Source organism: Notolepis coatsorum, assembly GCF_963971535.1.
Source record: "Notolepis coatsorum genome assembly, chromosome: 2".
Lineage (NCBI taxonomy): Eukaryota > Metazoa > Chordata > Actinopteri > Aulopiformes > Paralepididae > Notolepis > Notolepis coatsorum.
This window is the reverse complement of record NC_140166.1, coordinates 17,178,335-17,197,878: the sequence shown is the minus strand read 5'-3', so window position 1 is coordinate 17,197,878 and position 19,544 is coordinate 17,178,335. Positions and strand designations below refer to the sequence as shown.

Here is a 19,544-nt window from a genome sequence, read left to right as displayed (position 1 = left end):
ATTACCCTGTATATATATGAATACACAGAATATTCTGATTATTCACAGACTACAACACTCAACAGTTCGTTTACACGCTTCAGTATCTCTGATAATAATATCAGCATCATATCAGATATCACATTCAGGTTTCTCATAGTCAGGATATGAGCTTATCCCTGCTGTTGTAAACAGGATATGGTGTTAATATTATGGAATACTACCGTGTCCAATAATATTGGAATATTAATTTGCATGTACCTGGTGAAGACAAATAAAGAGACTTCAATTCTAAATGATTTGGTTTCCCTTTTTAAAAACAGCTCAGTTTTCATTTACTCATTATTACATGTTTAACAATAAAAATGGAAGATTCACCATAATCACAGGAATAAAAACTTTTATCAAACCGAAACAAGACATTGCATATATCCATGTTGACAAAAAAAACAGATTAAATAAGATTTAACAAACCAACCAACCATAGAGCAGGAATTTAGTACAAAAAAAAAGTTGCCTCCAACAGTAATACATTTACATGTCAAATCAAACAGCATTAAAATGTCTCTACAAAACAAAAAAGGGGAAGAAAGTACACAAAGCAAAATAGGCAGTGACGCATGCCCTTAAAACATTACCGTTGACAAACATCTGATTTTCATTGACTTGTGACTGCTAAGCCTTACACCATTTTATTGAAAAACAAATAGAATCTTGACAAAATAGATTATATACTGCATTTTGTTCAAAGCCACACTGATACATCTTTTTAAGTTCAAGTTTGATAAAAAAAAATGTTATATATTCGAGAGACCGGAGGCTATCCCAAAAAATTTGCCCGTCAAAATATCAGCTTTTAGGTAGAAAAAGAAAGCAAGAGTCCTTGATTTGGAGTTAATCCTTAGTTCTGCTGCTACTTAGAAACCTCACACTACATTGTTGTAGACGTTAATATTCTGTTGCCATGGCGACCATCCCAGAATATCCCCCCGTAGCCGCCGACTGTCCAAAGCCTTCATCGGTGGGAGGGCCCTCTAGTGATCCTACAGAGACGAGAAATGATCATTCAGACAGGAAATGGGACATGGTAGAACAGGGGTCAGCAACCTTTTTGACATGGAGTGCCTGTTTGAAATATAGTTGTAACTAGTGTGCCTCAACAATATACCATGCATCGTAATTTTTTTTCCTCATAATCAGGTCTTTTTAACACTTTAACTGCCGAAAACGCCGGAACTCGTCATTCCCCGCCATGCTCAAGTTGCCGAGGACGCCGGAACTCATCTTTGATATCAATATTTCAAAAATCTGTGATCGGAATCATATTTCCCCTCTGCAGCCTTGACACACAGTTCTGATCTCCTCTCAATCCTCTAGCGGTTCAAGAGCGCCATCTGGTGGCCGATCGGCAGATCGAAAAACCGGATGTCAACCTTTAACCCGGCAGGACTCACTCCATATGTGGTCCGGGCACTCGCTAATGTTAGAGAGACTCAGTCTTCACACAGTGAACATCGATCGGTGGAAATAACTCGAAAAAACAACATGATTTGGACGTATATACTATTATACAACCTGGAAATAGATCCGGTATTTCGACATCCCATAATTGAAAACTGTCTTCTCCACACTGATCGCCCAACGGCCCGAGGAGACTGGGGTGAGTTTTAGCGTTATATTCTAACGTGTTCTTTACTAACTGCTATGATGAACATATGACCCACATTAGATGAATGGTATAACGTTGCCCACGGAATTATAAACGCCCCCTCGCCCATCCGGTCAACATCAGATGACGTGTAGTAAATTCTAGAAGTACGGCCAATTGAAATTTTTGATCTCGCACAGATTCCTACCAAACTGTATTTCATCATCAATATAATGCATTTGGGGCTATAAATCACGTTCTGGAGAAAGCTGCAGAAAGAGATGAAAACATACTTATACTTTAGACCATATTTTAGTATGAATATGTGAATGAAAAAGTTGAACGTTGCTACACCATGAACAATACATATAGGACCTTGAATGGGCCCCAATAATGGCAATCTAGCAATAGAATTCAAAAAGTTATAGCCCTGCAAAGAAGGGGAACTTCTCCATGTTAAATAGAGCTGGCAACGGATGGTATATCATGAATTTAACCTTAGGCAATCAAAGTGTTAATGATAATTTTTACATTATTACATCATTATTGTTATTATTAACAATATTATTATGATGGTTGTATCAACCCTAAATCTGAGTTGGGGGGGGGGGGGGAATGCAATGCAGACAAACAGCTGCATACAGTGTGACCATTTCACTCACATTTGCCCATTCATTTTTGGACACATCACACACCATCGGTGTGTGTACTGTACGTGTGCTGTCATAGCTCCACCTACAGGCCTAATGGAGAACACCAGGATGTGAATGGAGGGTGAATGTGAGGTATATCGTGTAAATAAGTTTTGATTGATCGCAAGACTACACTGTAAAAAATAAATAATAATAAGTTACCTGAACTTAAAAATATTGACTTCAGTTACTGTGCATTAAGGTTTTCAGTTTTCAATCCATAATAAGTTAACAGAAAAATAAGTACACAACCACATTATTTCAACCTAATAAAACTATGTTTATTGTCATTGTTTTAAGAACACAAGTTGACTTGGTAATACTCACATTTTGAGTAAAAGAAATGGCTTTTAACATGTGCAATGTTCAATGAAATAGAAAAATAAATAATACAATTTGTTGATTAATCCCACTGGTCACAATGGTGACCGCCGTAATAATGTTTTTGTTATGAGGCTCTGCAAATGTTACTGAATGATGTAGCAATGTATTTCCAGCTAAATTGAAATAATAAACAAATAAAGGGTCTCAATTAAATATGTGGTAGTAAAAATAACCTGTGGGAGGATTTCAACAAGATAAATGCGACAACAGTGCAAAATATTTCACTATAATATTTCAAAGCAATTTTTTATTTATTTTTAATGCTGCCCCCTGTGCCTATGCAAATGCCCCCGCGTGCGTACGCAGGCACGCGTGCCTAGGGTTGCCTACCCCTGTGGTAGAAGATCGTTAATCAAACTAGGGTTGCATGCTGAAGGTCGCGTCTCATCCTCAACTCCTCAGTGAAACAAGGATGAGATGTGAGGAGGAGCGGCGGAGGAGATGAAGGAATGGAACGTTCTTGTTCAATGACATCTAAAGTGATGTTAGTGGGCGGAGCTTTATTAAGTCTAATAGCCTATGTCAGAGGAGGAGAGAAGCAAGAAAGAATGATTTATTTTTAATCATTGGAATGCACCCCGGTCCTGTCTAGATCCCATCACCTGGAAAGATGTTTTTGAAATCGATTTTCAATTTGTACATAGCGAGATCATTTAAGGTTAGGGTTAAGGTAAGGGGGATAGGTTTATAAAAATGATTAGTTACCGCGTTGCAGTTTGGCCAACAAGTGACGACCTATTCCAGATCTAAACCACCTTACTTCCAGATCTAAACCACCTTACTTCCAGATCTAAACCACCTTAATTCCAGATCTAAACCACCTTACTTCCAGATCTAAACCAGCTTACTTCCAAATCTAAAACACCTTACTTCCAAATCTAAAACACCTTACTTCCAGATCTAAAACACCTTACTTCCAAATCTAAAACACCTTACTTCAAGATCTAAACCACCTTGTACGCTGTGACCTGCTGGGGCAGCGGACTGAGAGCAGGGGACACAAACAGGCTGGATAAGCTGGTCAAGAAGGCCAGTAGCGTGGTTGGGGTGGAGCTGGACTCCCTAGCGAGGATGGCGGAGAGGAGGAGCCTTGCTAAACTCCAGGCCATCAAGGAAAACCACTCCCACCCACTATACACAGACTTGGCTGACAGGAGGAGCATGTTCAGTGCTAGGCTCACACTACCCAAATGCAGCACTGAACAGCAGGGGTGCAGTGCTGGACAAACGCGGTCAAACGGCGTTTGGCTTTCGTCACTGAGGCCGAAGTGCGCGCATCCTATTATTATGCAAAGTCTAGGTGATAAAATGACTTGTCGCGCCACTTATCACCTAGACTTTTCATAATAATAGGATACCGACAACCAAATACAAGCCCTGTAGGTGTGGTGGGGGGTTGCTTGATCTCCCGACTTCACTGGAAGGATGAGACAAGGTGCATCATCTGTTTTGTGCGCAACAGAGGGAACATGTATGCGCGTGCACGGGCGTTTGGCCTTCGCCCATATTACGACTGCACCCCTGCTGAACAGCACAGGAAGTCCTTCATTCCAACAGCCATCAGTCTATACAATGCATTACTGTGCCTCACTGCATCACTGAGCACAGAGTGGCAGTTACCATCTTCCTGGACTTAGTTTGAAACAGCACTGTGCATTATTACACCTACTGTATATTTTTACTGTATACTTTATTCCATTTTTATTCTATTTTACTCTACTCTTATCCTAGGCAACTTGATTTGATTCATTTTATTATTCTAATTCGTGACCTGTTCTGTCTAAATGTTTAAATGTTGGGGCGCCCTCGTGGCGCACCACGTTAGTGCATCGCACACCTACACGGCCGTCCCGGGTTCGCCTCCCGCTCCCGGTGACATTTGTCGCATGTCTTCCCCGCCTCTTCTCCCGTTCATCCTCTCCTCATCTGTCGGTCATGTCTGACCATGAAAAGCAATAAATGCTAAAAAAATGTATCTTTAAAATGTTTAAATGTTGAGCGATTTGCAGTGTCAAATTTCCCACGGGATAATAAAAGTATTTCTATTCTATTCTATTCTATTACTTCCAAATCTAAACCAACGTTCTTCCAGATCTAAACCAACGTTCTTCCAGATCTAAACCAACGTTCTTCCAGATCTAAACCACCTTTCTTCCAGATCTATAACACCTTGTCCACATATTTTTTTTGTGTATTGTTTTTATTGACCTATAAAAACTGGTCAATAAACTGATTCATGCTGAGTGAATCAGTTCCCCCAGCCACATTTGTGTATTATTTTCTTTTGGGAGAATTAACTGAACATTTTTCGAAAATGTATCGAATCGAATCATGGTCAAATTAAGAGATTTCATGATGCATTGAATCGTTGCCTGAAGAATCGAATCATTGTGAGGTTGAATCGTTACACCCCTAATTAACAGTGTAGTCAAGAAGGCACGGCAACACCTCTACTTCCTTAGGCGCCTAAGGAAGTTCAAAGTGAGTCAGAAGATCCTTAACCTCTTCCGCCCGTGCAGTCCGTTGGCGGACCGCAAATGACATCTGGTCATAAATCAATATTTCCAGACTCTTCTATAAAAGTAGCGATTTTTATTTCAAACGTATTCAAGTATAAACATTTAGAATGTACTGTATATTATCATCAATATGTTAGTTTAGGAATAGGTTAAAGTGTGTATTAGATAGATTTTCCTCTTCGAAATGTCTGTATATTCCGCGAGAGGTTTTGTAAAACCTTGAATCATGGGAATTGTAGTTTTTGTGTGGCCATTTTGTAATAGACATCGCTAGCTGTCGATCAGCGGTGGAATTTTTCAAAACTACACTTCCTGTAAGTTTCTATGGGGTTCAAGGTTCAAAGTTCTGTATGGATTATTTCAATAACTGTTATTATTCGGGATAATTCTACCACAAAAGGTAAAGTTTTTGACAAATATTGAAACGCAGTTTGTTTCTCTTCTCTATTGTTAGCATGCAGCAACAATTAGATGTGAAATTTGTTTCAAAACAGTTGCACTGTGGTCAAAATAAAAAAGTACAGTAGATTCATTATCAGTTCTTATGCACGCCTGGTGATACTAAATCCAAATTGAACTCGGGCATTTGAAAGATAATATATGTATATATATAAATGTGCAAATTGGCTATAATAAAGGTAATTTATAAGCCTGCTATTCTATAATAATATTTCAAATTGCATTGGTCCGGATGGGAGAATTCAGTACTGTATCTACAGAACCTTCTGTTTAATTTATAATGTTTGGTCATTATTATCATGGTGTTATTCACTCTCAAAGATGCAAAGAAAAATCATAATTCATATTCTCCTTTGTTTCATCACAATTTAAGCAAGCCTAGTAATAGACACAATATTTCTGACACTGGGAATACATTCACTGAGGTCCATAGATGTATATGAAGAATATGCAAATTGACCTTGTAGAAGTGGAGCAATATTACATTTACTTAGGTATGTATTTTAGGCGGATTTTCAGAAAATAGGCTCCGGGCTTAAGAGGTTAAGAACTTCTACTCATGCACAATAGAGAGCATCCTGACTGGCAATATCACCTCCTGGTTTGGGAATAGCACCGCACAAGACCGTAGCAGACTACAGAGACTGGCCCGTTCAGCCGAACGTACAATTGGAGGTGGGCTTCCCACTCTCCAAGACATTTACAACAAGCGTTGCAGGGGTAAGGCTAAGAGAATAATCAAAGACTCTAGCCACCCAAACAACTGCCTCTTTGAACTGCTGCGGTCAGGCAAGCGATACCGGAGTCTCATGGCAAGCACAGAGAGACTCAAAAGGAGCTTTTATCCCCAGGCCATCAGGATGCTCAACGACAATAATAACACTATGTAACAAACCATCAAATACACTCAGTCACACATCCACACTCTCTTTTAATAAACAACTCACTGCAGCACCCACTTTAACACACTTTATATTTATTGGTAAAGAGATTTCATACCTCATTGTACCTTACCCTAAATTGTACCTCATTAGTAAGGGCATTGACCGATCTGCAAACTAAATCCTTACCAATCAATTTCTTCACTAATGTGTTTGTAAAGGTGTGTAGTAAGATATATTAAAAAGTTGAAGTTCAAATCCTGTATGTTTTTTCGTAACAACTGCTCAAAGTTGAGGTACCGAATACCGATTTTCGAAAAATCTAAAATGTTCAGTTTGGCCTTGGGTAACTTGTGAGGGGTCAAACTAGGGTTTTTCCATGATTCTGAGTTGATTGCAATCATTTATTTTTCACTAAAATCATTCCTTTGTGGATAAACGGCCACGCCCACCTTGCCCGCTCTGCCCCACCCCCCCACAATGCCTTTCCACTGCTAGCATAATTTTTTTTTGATTATTTTACTATTTGCCCTTTTAGGACTTATTATTGTTTAGTGGTAATTGTTAGTTGGTTGGCATTCAGAGTGAGGACGTTTAGAGTTAACATGCTGAAGCCATTTGCAACCTTCATTTGATCATGGACAGACTGCTTTTTACGCCCGATATGTAAGTATTATCTAAATTTTTTACTTGAAATATTTCATGTCACTACTCCGGGCGATACACTCTGGGCAGCAGGGTGGGTGATCAAAGCCCAGGATCATGAGTTCCCAGACTCCAACTGGAATGGCTGGATGAAGAGTATCCATGCAGATGATGTCAAGCAGCGCACACAGATAGACTTCCTCCCAATCATTGAAGATGATCCTAATGACCTCAACACCATCTTCACCACTCTCAAAGAATACACACGGCTCTCTGCAGACAGTCACTATAGTGACCTTCGATCTTCCAATCTGGCTGAAGGCTGTGGACATCATAAAACAGACAAATCTACCCATCATTCCGAGGTTGGGTGGATTTCACCTGCTGAAGTCCTACCTTGGATCCATTGGAAACATCATGGAGGATTCTGGACTACTGGAGCTGATCCAGCTGAACTATCCAGGGAGTACGACAGCCAACCACATCCTGGATGGAGGATGTTTTGACAAGGCAATCCGTGCTCAACTCCTCGTCGATGCAGCCATCTATCAGCACATCATGAAACATGCCTTCACCGAGGAGGAACTTGGTGAAATGAGGACTTTCATGGAGAAGGTAGCTGATGGGAAGATGTGAGCCAGACAGTGGCACTAGTGGCACTGTTTGAACAGCGGTTTGAAGAAACCTTCAAAAGACTTGCTGAAGGAGGAAGAACGCCTGCTCTCTGGGTGCAGTACCACTACATGGTAGATGTGATTAAGGTCTTCATCAGAACTGAGCGGCTTGCAGATCACAACAGCCACCTGTGCTGCATTGTTAGCAGGATGCTGGACATCTTTGCAGCTGCAGGGCATCAGCAATATGCCAAGGGTGCACGGCTGTGCTGACAACTCATGAAGCAACTCGAAACATTGTCTGCTTACAAGGAGACATCTGAAAGTTTCACTGCCCATGGAAACCACACCGTCCGTTACTTCAGCCATGATTAGTCCGGCACCTGGTGTGACATCTGTATTGAGCAGACATTGATGAAGGCAGCCAAGTCAGAAAGTGGACTGAGCAGAGGGAGGATGAGACACAGTGATTCTGGTCACAAGTGCTGGGTGCTCACCCTCAGTCACTTCTCCAATGTCAACCAGCGCATGGAGGAAAGTGTCAAGATACATGCTCCGCTCCAGAGACCTTGGCAAAACACAGATGAAGAGATGCTGAAGCAATTGAACTTGCCCTCCAATGGTTTGAGGAGAACAACCCATTTGACCCCGATCGAGACAAGGAGTTGCTTGAGTCTTTCTCAACAGGATTCAGGAGCACAGGAGATCACCCAGTCAATAATGAGAGAGCAGCAGAAATAGGGAGAGATGCAGATCAAGCTGGATGGACAGTCAGTGACATCGACCATGGAAGTTAAGTCAAAGGTACAAGCCCTGTCATCACTCAGAAAGATTCCCAAGATCAACAAGAAGAAGATACACCTTGACTCACTCAAGTTGTTCAACCGACTCATAGTTTTTTGCGGATGGCTTCTCTACATGGTAAAGTGGGAACAAGGTCAGACTTGGCAGGAGATTGCCAACAGTTACTTGAGCTACGTACAGTGTCTTGGCCGCCGCTCTCAGAAGATCATTGTGGTCTTTGATGGCTACAGCCGATCACCAAAAGATCATGACCACATCCGGTGCACTAAGAAGTCATGCTGTGATCTCCAGATTCGACCGGATATGATACACTGGACAAGAGCAAAGTTTCTGGACAACACCAATAACAAGAGTGAGCTAATCCACCGCCTCTCTTCAACATTCAGAAAACATAACATCACAGTGGAGCAGTGTGACAATGATGCTGACACTTCGACTGTGAGAGAGGCATTGGCCACTGCTACACATGACTCTGTTGAGGTTAGTAGCATTTGTGTAGGTAGCCTATTTTATTTTTATAAATTGCAATTACTTTGGAAACAAAAGTATTCACTCTCGAGTATTCAAACTTGAATAGTTTTATCTGGTTTTGTATAGTGCAACACGCTTTGCATATCTTGTTCTATTTTAAGGATCTGCGAAGCTCTCTCTGAAAGAAAGAGATGCTACCTGCTCTTTTGTCACACCTTCACTAGTTGTGATACGGTGTCTGCAATAGCTGGCCATGGGAAAACAACCTTATTTGACAGGTAATAATAATAATAATAATGTATATTTTTTTCTATTTCACTTTATACAGTATTTGAAACAAATCTCAAAGTGCATTTTATTTGCAGGTTGTGTGCAGGGGACATTGATGAACACATGGACATCTTCCTTGACACACAAGCTACTAAGGATGCAGTGATACAGGCTGGTACTACCATCTTCCAGTACATTTACCATGCACCAGGTACTGCTTTGGGTGAAATTTGACACAACATGTTCTCACTGCAGCGGCAGGGCTGATCAAACCAGAAACTCTACCTCCAACAGAGAGTGCAGCTGCACAGCATTCTCTCCATGCCTACCTACAAACCCAGGACTGGATCCTTCTGCAGAGTATGTCTCTGAACCCCAGTGACTATGGATGGACATTAGGTGTACATGGCTATGAGCCAGTCCCAACACTAGACCCCATGGCTCCTGAGGAGCTACTGCAGTTCACAAGCTGCAACTGTAACGGAGATTGCAGCAACCGGCGGTGCAGCTGCAAGAGGAATGGCGTTAAGTGCTTCTCAGCATGTGGAGTCTGTAAAGGAATTTCATGCAAGAATTGTGGTCATGATGGTGGTGAGTCTGGAGAAGACTCAGAGATTGATTCCTGAAGTGATCAGCACTTGTAACTACTTGTAACTACAAATAAAGCTACTTTCGAATTTAAATATAAGAGTGGGCGTGGCCTTTTTTCCACCAAGGAATGATTTGAGTGAAAAATAAATTATTGCAATCAACTCAGAATCATGAAAAAACCCTAGTTTGACCCCTCACAAGTTACCCAAGGCCAAACTGAACATTTTAGATCTTTCGAAAATCGGTATTCGGTACCTCAACTTTGAGCGAAAAAACATACAGGATTTGAACTTCAACTTTTTAATACATCTTACTACACACAGAAATTGATTGGTAAGGATTTAGTTTGCAGATTTTCATATGTTTCCCTTACTACATCCCATTTCTGCCTTGTACTGTATAGGGATGCACCGAATGGGAAATTCTTGGCCGAAACCGATAACGAAAATAGGAAACAGTTGGCTGAAAACCGAATGGCCGAAAATGATTAATATAAATAAATATATATATATAATGTATTTTTTAGCTACCCGATTATGGCAAAAGACATGATTATGGCAAAACTTAACTTAAATAATATTAATAATCACTATTATGGGCCCATAAAACATTTATTCAGCACTTTTGAATGCATACATTAATTCCAGACTGACTGCTGAAAGATTGTACAATTATTATATTTTTTTAATCCTCTCTTTTTCCGATTTTTCTGTTTTCTACCCGTCCCAATTTAGTCGTTGTGCCAATTCCCCCCCTCCCCTACCTGGTTGTTGTGCGCATTGTACAATTTAAACATTTTCTCTTTGTATACAACAAAATGTGCATTAAAGTCAAGTGCATTTTCTTTTCTCTGTAGGATAACTACAACAAAGTGCATTCAGAACAAAGCCACGGTGCTTTAAAACTGCATAAGGATCTGCATAAAGACACACACACGAGAGGGATAATAGCTTATAGCAGACTTAATGATGTTACTGTAGTGGCTACTGTCATAATTCATGGAATTATGGAAGGACTGTTGTATTTACTAAATCTCCTGTGACTCTTAGTGGGGGATGACGTAGCTTACGAGAGAAAGAGGACCGGAAGCGTTGTTAGCTAGCTTAATGCTAACGTTAGTTTAAAAGGTTTTAACCGCGACGGGCATATAGTAATGGTGAGGATATAAAGCATGTTAAAGACGCATTTATTGGATGCGTTGCTCGCGGAGTTTACATAGAAACAGCGCGACTCCCAAGAGGAGTTAGTTATCACAGGCTGCAGAACGCAGGAAGAGCTGCCAAACTGCTCATGTTATACGTTGCGCAAAGTCTGTAGCCGCATTTTGATTACGTCATCACAACAACACTTTAGGTTACGAACGTTACATAACCCTGTTCTTTGACATTCGGTGATATATTTTCGGTGCTAAAACCCTTTCGGCCGAAAGCCGAAAATGCATTTTTAACCATTTTCGGCCGATAATCTTCGGTGGCCGAATATTAGGTGCATCCCTAATATTGTATTGTAACTAGGGATGCTCGATATTGGCTTTTTTTTACCGATACACCGATATTGTCCAACTCTTAATTTCCGATACCGATATCAACCGATACCGATATATGCAGGGTTTCCCCCCCCAAAAAAAATGAATAATTTCAGGTAATTAACATTACATATATCTCGTCATGGAATTAACACAACATTATGCATACTTTTGACAATAAATAAAATCTGAAATTGTTCTTACTTGCTTGCCTGGGTAAATAAAGGTAAAATAAATGTGTAAAAAAAAAGAAAAAAAGAATTTAATGCCAACATCGCCCGATAATATCGGTAGGCCGATAATATCGGACATCCCTAATTGTAACTCAGTTACTTTTTCTCTACTCTGCATTGTATATATGTATATTGAACACAATTGTTTATGTACTTTTGACTTTCTATTTTATACTTATCTATTTTTATTAGGGATGCACCGAATGGGAAATTCTTGGCCGAACCCGATACCGAAAATAGGAAACAGTTGGCCGAAAACCGAATGCCGAAGATTATTAATAGAAATATATATATAATGTATATATTTTATTTGTTCAGCTACCTGATGACAAAAGACATGATTATGGCAAAACTTAACTTAAATAATAATAATCACTATTATGGGTCCATAAAACATTTATTCAGCACTTTTGAAAGCATACATTAATTCCAGACTGCTGAAAGATTGTACAATTTAAACATTTTCTCTTTGCATACAACAAAATGTGCATTAAAGTCAAGTGCATTTTCTTTTCTCTGTAGGATAACTACAACAAAGTGCATTCAGAACAAAGCCAAGGTGTTTTAAAACTGCATAAAGATCTGCACACACGAGAGGGAGAATAGCTTATAGCAGACTTAATGATGTTACTGTAGTGGCTACAGTAAGCATTTTATATAAAAGTACTCTGTATTTTTGTATGACAACTAATAAAGAAACTTGAACTACTGTCATAATTCACAGTGTTCTAGCCTACATGGAAGGACTGTTGTATTTACTACATCTCCCGTGACTCTTAGCGGGGGATGGCGTAGCTTAAGAGAGACTGGTGAGAGTGAGGAATAGAAGCGTTGTTAGCTAGCTTAACGCTAACGTTAGTTAAAAAGGTTTTTAACCGTGACGGGCATATAGTAATGGCGAGGATATAAAGCATGTTAAAGACGCATTTACGCGTTTCTCGCGGCGTTTACATAGAAACAGCGCGACTCCCGAGTCCCAAGAGGAGTTATCACAGGCTGCAGAACTGAAGAGCTCACGTTGCGCATGTAATGACTGAAGCCGCGTTTTGATTACGTCATCACAACAACAGGTTAGGTAGGTTACGAACGTAACCCTGTTCTTTGACATTCTGTGATATTCTTTCGGTGCTAAAACCCTTTCGGCCGAAAGCCGAAAATGCCTTTTTTAACCATTTTCGGCCGATACATTTCGGTGGCAGAATATTCTGTGCATCCCTAATTTTTATCTAGCACACACTCGGGAGCAAAACAGAAAGAAGCATTTTATATAAAAGTATTCTGTATTTTTGTATGACAATGAATAAAGAAACTTGAACTTGAACCTTACCTCCAGATCTAAACCACCTTACTTACAAATCTAAACCAACATTCTTCCAGATCTAAACCACCATACTTACAAATCTAAACCAACGTTCTTCCAGATCTATACCACCATACTTACAAATCTAAACCAATGTTCTTCCAGATCTAAAACACCTTAATTCCAGATCTAAACCACCTTAATTCCAGATCTAACCCAATGTTCTTTCAGATCTAACCCAACGCTCTTCCAGATCTAAACCACCTTACTTCTGGGCGATGAGATCGTCCATTAATCAAACCCTTCAGCACCTGAATGCCACCATTTCTCAATGTCCTGCCTCCCTTAGTTACTGCTGCTACATTCAACAAACTCTCAAGATGAGGCCCTTGGTCAAAGTGTGCCATGTGTGCGTTTGTGTAAGCTTACCTGTACCTGAGGTTGTGTGGGCCATAGGTAGGTCTGCTGTCTGTAGTACTCTGCTAATGCTGCACTATAGTCTGGCACAGAACTCTGGGAAGACTGACCTACAGAGAGAGAGATACACCGAAACTAGAGATATCTGCAGGACAGGAGGCACGCTAGAAATAACGTTCAGCAGCTCTGTAGTTTTCTACCTGGCAACAATGGGATCTGTCGTTTTCTACCTGGCAACACTGGGATCTGTTGTTTTCTACCTGGCAGCACTGGGCTCGGTAGTAATCTACCTGGCAGCACTGGGCTCGGTAGTAATCTACCTGGCAGCACTGGGCTTGGTAGTAATCTACCTGGCAGCACTGGGCTTGGTAGTAATCTACCTGGCAGCACTGGGCTTGGTAGTAATTTACCTGGCAACACTGGGCTCTGTAGTTTTCTACCTGGCAACACTGGGCTCTGTAGTTTTTATTACCTGGCAGCACTGGGCTCTGTAGTTTTCTACCTGGCAACACTGGGCTATGTAGTCATCTACCTGGCAACACTGGGCTATGTAGTCATCTACCTGGCAACACTGGGCTATGTAGTTATCTACCTGGCAACACTGGGCTATGTAGTTATCTACCTGGCAACACTGGGCTCTGTAGTTTTCTACCTGGCAACACTCGGCTCTGTAGTATTTTACCTGGCAACACTGGGCTCTGTAGTAATCTACCTGGCAACACTGGGCTCTGTAGTTTTCTACCTGGTCTTGGATCTCACTTCAGTGCAAGGTAGCTGACAGCCTTTTTCTACATACAACATTGAATTTCTGCCATTAGCCTTATGTAATGGTATCATAGCATCCCTATAATAATCAGCGTAATAAGAACTTCTTCCTGTAAACAACCAAATATTCTATTGAACACATAGGAACCTGCTCATTAGAGACAGACACTGATTAACAGAGAGAGAGATGGACAGACAAGCAGACAGATATATTTACTCTGTTTCTTGTAGTAGTCTTCCCAGGCTTTAGAATAGTCACTCATCATGTTCTGAGGCTGGCTCTGCTGACCTACACACAACACAATATACACCAGTTAGAAAAGTACACAAAACAATGCACACTGTTAAGTACACAACACAATGCACACTGTTATGAAAGTACACAACACAATATACATCATTAGGAAAGTACACAAAACAATGCACACTTTTAAAGGAACACGCCAACTTTTGGGGAAATTATCTTATTTGCCATCTACCCTGGAGTTAGGCAAGCAGATACATACACTTTTCTTCTCTGTGCATGCATTAGGCTTAGGAAACAGCCGTACTGTTAGCCTAGCTTAGCGTCATTCACTGGAAGTAGGTGTGCCAGTGTAGCCTAGTTACCAACAGTCACAAAATACACTCCAAAACTTTCCTGTAAACATGTTGTGACCCGTGTATTTACCACGTGAAATAAATAAAGAATTCAACATTTTAGTTTTCTAAGTAGATATATACTTGGAACTATTTTTTGCAGAACCACTGCTGCCTGGGTGCAGTGATTTCATCACCTGAAAAGCCCTGTTTTTTTTTTAAAACTGCATGAAATCACTGCACCCAGGCAGCAGTGGTTCGGCAAAAATAGTTCAGAGTATATATCTGCTTACAAAACGAAAATGTCTCATTTATTTTTTATTATTATTTCTCCACGTGGTAAATACACAGGTCACAACATGTTTACAGGATCGTCTTGGGGTTGTATTTAGAGTGTATTTTGTGACTGTTGGGAACTGGGCTACACTGGCACACCTACTTCCAGTGAATGACGCTAAGCTAACGGTGCAGCTGTTCCCTAAGCCTAATGCATGCACAGAGAAGAAAAGGGTATGCATCTGCTTGTCTAACTAACTCCAGGGTAGATGGCAAATAAGCAAATTTCCCAAAAAGTTGGTATGTTCCTTTAACACTTTCTCCGCCGATGACGTGTTTACACGTCTTTCCTCGCCATGCGAAATCTGCCAATGACGGGTTACGGCGTCTTTGAGATCAATATTTCATATTTTCGTCATGGTATTCACATTTCACCCACGGAGTCTTTGCTGGTGTTGTAGGACTCCGCTCAACTCTGCAACGCTTCAATACCGCCACCTGGTGGCCGATCGGCGAGTTGCCAAAACCGGAAGTGGCCGGAAGTGCTTAGTCCGTCCCCTATTCTGTCCGGCCACTCGCCGTCGCTCGAGGGACTCTATCCAGACACCGTGCATATCGATCCGTTGCCATAACTCAATAAACAACATGATTGGACGTGTATTAGTATTATACAAACCGGAACTGGATCACCTAGATCAACATCCCATAATAATGATCTTTTTGCTCCACGCTCTTCACCCAATGGTAAGAGGAGACTGGGGTGAGTTTCAGCGTTTTTCTTTACCATTTTCGATACAAACTGCTCTGATCTATATATCACTAGGGGTGCACCGAAAATTCGGCCACCGAAAGTTTTCGGCCGAAAATGGCCTTTCGGCTTTCGGCCGAAAGAGTTTTTTCACCGAAAATATATCACCGAAACAGAAGCAACCTAACGCGTGTTGTTGTGATGATGTCATCAAAACGCGGATTCATTACATGCACGCTGTGAGCTCTTCAGTCCTGCGTGATACTCCTCTTGGGACTCGGGAGCAATGCATCTCCTCGGGAGTCGCGCTGTTTCTACAGTATGTAAACTCTGCGCGCAACAAGTCCAATAAATGCGTCTTTAACATACTTTATCCTTATTTACTATATATATCACTGAGTGATCTAATATGCATATTATTCAGAGCGAGAGGGGGAGGGATTGTTTCTCTCACATTGACGCTGTCTACTGTGCCAAAGTCATCTGGGGACTAGAAAGGTGTGCTCAGTAGAGCACAGATGTCCGCCTCTCTCTCTTTCTCTTTCTCTCTCTCTCTGATTGATTGATTGATTGAAAACTTTATTAACAGATTGCAGAATGGGTACAATACAGTACAGCTCAATACACACAATTGTTAAGGGGATGCAGACCAGAGAAAGACTTTCGTCTTGTTTACATCAGGGTCCCCCATTTTCAATTCATCAGGACATATATGACATACAGATAGACAGTACTGCTACATCTATACATTTATGACATACCAGATTTGCAAATACAGTACTGTTTGTGATACAAAAAGACCCATAATAGTGATTATTTATTATTTAAAGGGGAACTATTTTACTATTTCTTTCACTATTTGGGCACTTTTACACAATTCCTGTGAGTCTATGGAACACCTCTGTAATATATATATTTTTTTTTATTCATTGTTTTGTATTTCTAATCAAGTCCTCAAAAACAGCATTTTTCTACCTCAAGATCTCGAGCTGTTTTGAGCCTGGGCTCCAACCACTGTGGCCACTTCGCGGGATCTGGGACATTAACATGCAGCTGTGTCTTTATGACATCACATATAGGGCACATTTTCAAATGACTCAGTTCAGTGAGGGTGAATATTGTGAGAGGAGTATTGGAAGAATGCGCCAATATGAGAATTTTGAGACATAGATCATATTAATATAAGTTCACATAGCTAGGAAACAATGCTAAACACTCAAAAAGGCCATTTATAAGATAGTTCCCCTTTAAGTTTAGCCATAATCATATATTTTTCCATAATCAGGTAGCTGAACAACATTGGTAAAAAAAAATTCTATTCTATGAATCATTTTCGGCCTTTCGGCCAACTGTTTCCTATTTCCGGTATCGGTTTCGGCCAAGAATTTCCCATTCGGTGCATCCCTATATATCAACCATACTACATAAATCATTTAACGTCGGTCATTGAATTATAAACGACCGCAGATGATCAGTCAACACGTCTAGGACCGTGTACAGTTGACATTTTTAATCTGGCGTCGATCGGTATCAAACTGCATTTGATGATCTAATATATGCATTATGGCTATATCTCACATTCTATGAAATACTGCAGAAAACGATAAAAACATATTTATACTCTAGACCGTATTATTGTATGAATGTGTGAATGAAAAAGTAAAACGTTCCTACATCCTGAACAATAGATAATTGATGTTGAATGGGCCATAGTAATGTCAATTTAGCAATACAATTTAAAAAGTTATAGCCCTGCAAAGAAGGTGAACATCTCCATAGACAAATAGTGCTGGCAGAGAGGCTACAAGGATGGATATAAGCTCCGGCAGAGAATGGGTTAAGTACACAAAACAATGCACACTTATGAAAGTACACAAAACAATATACACCGTTATGTAGGGCTGCTCGATTAGGTGAAAGAGCGATTATTGTGGACTTGAATATTGTGATTACGATTGTGATTGTGATACAATAAATAAATGGGTGTCATGAGTCTACTTGCTTATCAAGGAAAATGCAGAGATTATTTGTATTTATCACATCTCAACTTAACCAGATGTGATTTTTATATTTAAAAAATAGGGCTGTCAATATTAACCCATTCTCTGCCACCACTTTGATCATCCTAAACCATTCTCTGCCAGCGCTATTTGTCTATGGAGATGTTCACCTTCTTTGCAGGGCTATAACCTTTTAAATTGTATTGCTAAATTGACATTACTATGGCCCATTCAACATCAATTATCTATCGTTCAGGATGTAGGAACATTTAACTTTTTCATTCACACATTCATACGAAAATACGTCTAGAGTATAAATGTTTTTTTTTATCCACTTTTTCTCCCATTTTTCTATATTTTCTCCCATCCCAATTTCGTATCATCCAATTCAACCCTCCCCTGTCACGAACGCTGTTTCTTGCCTCCCACAAGCCGGCTGCAATGTGGACTAAGTCATACATAGCACAAGTCCCCTCCGGTACTTGAGGTAACAGCAGTCGCATCTTTTCACCTGCGCAGCTCGATCTCTCAGTGGCGAGGAGTAACGCGTGGGAGGCTCACGCTGCCCCTGACACTTCCTGATTCCACTGCGCAGGCGCACCAACCGACCTGTAGGAGTCGCTGTCCACAACGCCCGATCCCCACCCATCAGTTTCCCACCCCCTAATACGGCCAATGTGTATTAGTACGGACGACCAGCTAAACAGAAAGCAAATGTGGAGCGCTGGGCTCGAACAGGCGAGCCCAGCGTCTCCAGATTTCGTGGCGAGCGTCTTGCCCACTACGCCACGTAGCCGCCCTAGTATAAATATGTTTTTATCGTTTTCTGCAGTATTTCATAGAACGTGAGATATAGGCATAAATGCATATATTAGATTATCAAATGCAGTTTGATACCGATCCATGCTATATTAAAAATGTTAACTGTACATGGTCCTAAACGTTATGACTGATCATCTGCGGGTGAACGGAGGGGGGGGGGGGTCGTTTATAATTCCGTGACCGACGTTAAATGATTTATGTAGTATATGGGTGATATATTGATCAGAGCAGTTTGTATCGAAAATGATAAAGAAAAACGCTGAAACTCACGTCCGTCTCCTCGTACCGTTGGGCGATGAGAGTGGAACAAACAGATCCGAGTTATGTGGTGGGGATCGAGGCGATCCAGTTCCGGTTTGTATAATACTAATATATGCCCAAATCATGTTGTTTATTGAGTTATGGCAACGATCCATGTCCACGGTGTGTGGATTGAGGGGGAATAGTACTGTGCCACAGGAGGAATAGCACCGTGCCACAGGGGGAATAGTACCACGCCAAAGGGGGAATAGTAGGGATGCACATCGGGCCAATATCAGCAATTATGACGTCAGCCCGATAAACTCGATAACGTTATCGATAGCTCCGATAACATATAATAAATTTTTTGGTTAAAAGAAATCCTGTGTGGGTGGATTTGGATGAAGGGCGCTTGTTTTTATTATAGCCTCCTCCCGTTTTGCCAGTACTGTGGTAAAACTGATAGCGTGTGGTTTAGGAACAGGGAGTTTTTCACAAATCCAGCGCTCCCTTTCTTGGCTGTGACGTAGTCACGTTACATTCGGAGACAGACAGTCGATCTGCCAATTACGTCCCACGGCTTGCACCCACCTCTTCTTCTTACCACCAATCAGAAGCTCTCGTTCGTTTATTTACCTCCGGATTGTCAGCCATTACTCTACTCGGAGCTAACGTTATCTCC

At 40.8% G+C, this 19,544-nt stretch overlaps 1 protein-coding gene across 5 annotated transcripts in view; it reads right to left on the bottom strand.

Annotated features, from left to right (window-relative positions):
* Positions 1-362: 362 nt before the first annotated feature.
* LOC311248924 (far upstream element-binding protein 3-like) overlaps positions 363-19,544 on the bottom strand; it is a 157,898-nt gene continuing 138,716 nt past the window's right edge. For 3 of the 5 annotated variants that reach the window (XM_084338162.1, XM_084338159.1, XM_084338158.1), the window contains 3 exons: positions 14,415-14,486; positions 13,445-13,542; positions 363-1,022 (listed from right to left, as the gene is read on the bottom strand). In XM_084338162.1, coding sequence (XP_084194288.1) covers positions 1,014-1,022; positions 13,445-13,542; positions 14,415-14,486 — 179 coding nt within the window. In that variant the 3' untranslated portion in view covers positions 363-1,013. The remainder of the gene's footprint in view (positions 1,023-13,444; positions 13,543-14,414; positions 14,487-19,544) is intronic. The other 2 variants (XM_084338160.1, XM_084338161.1) reach the window with 2 other exon arrangements.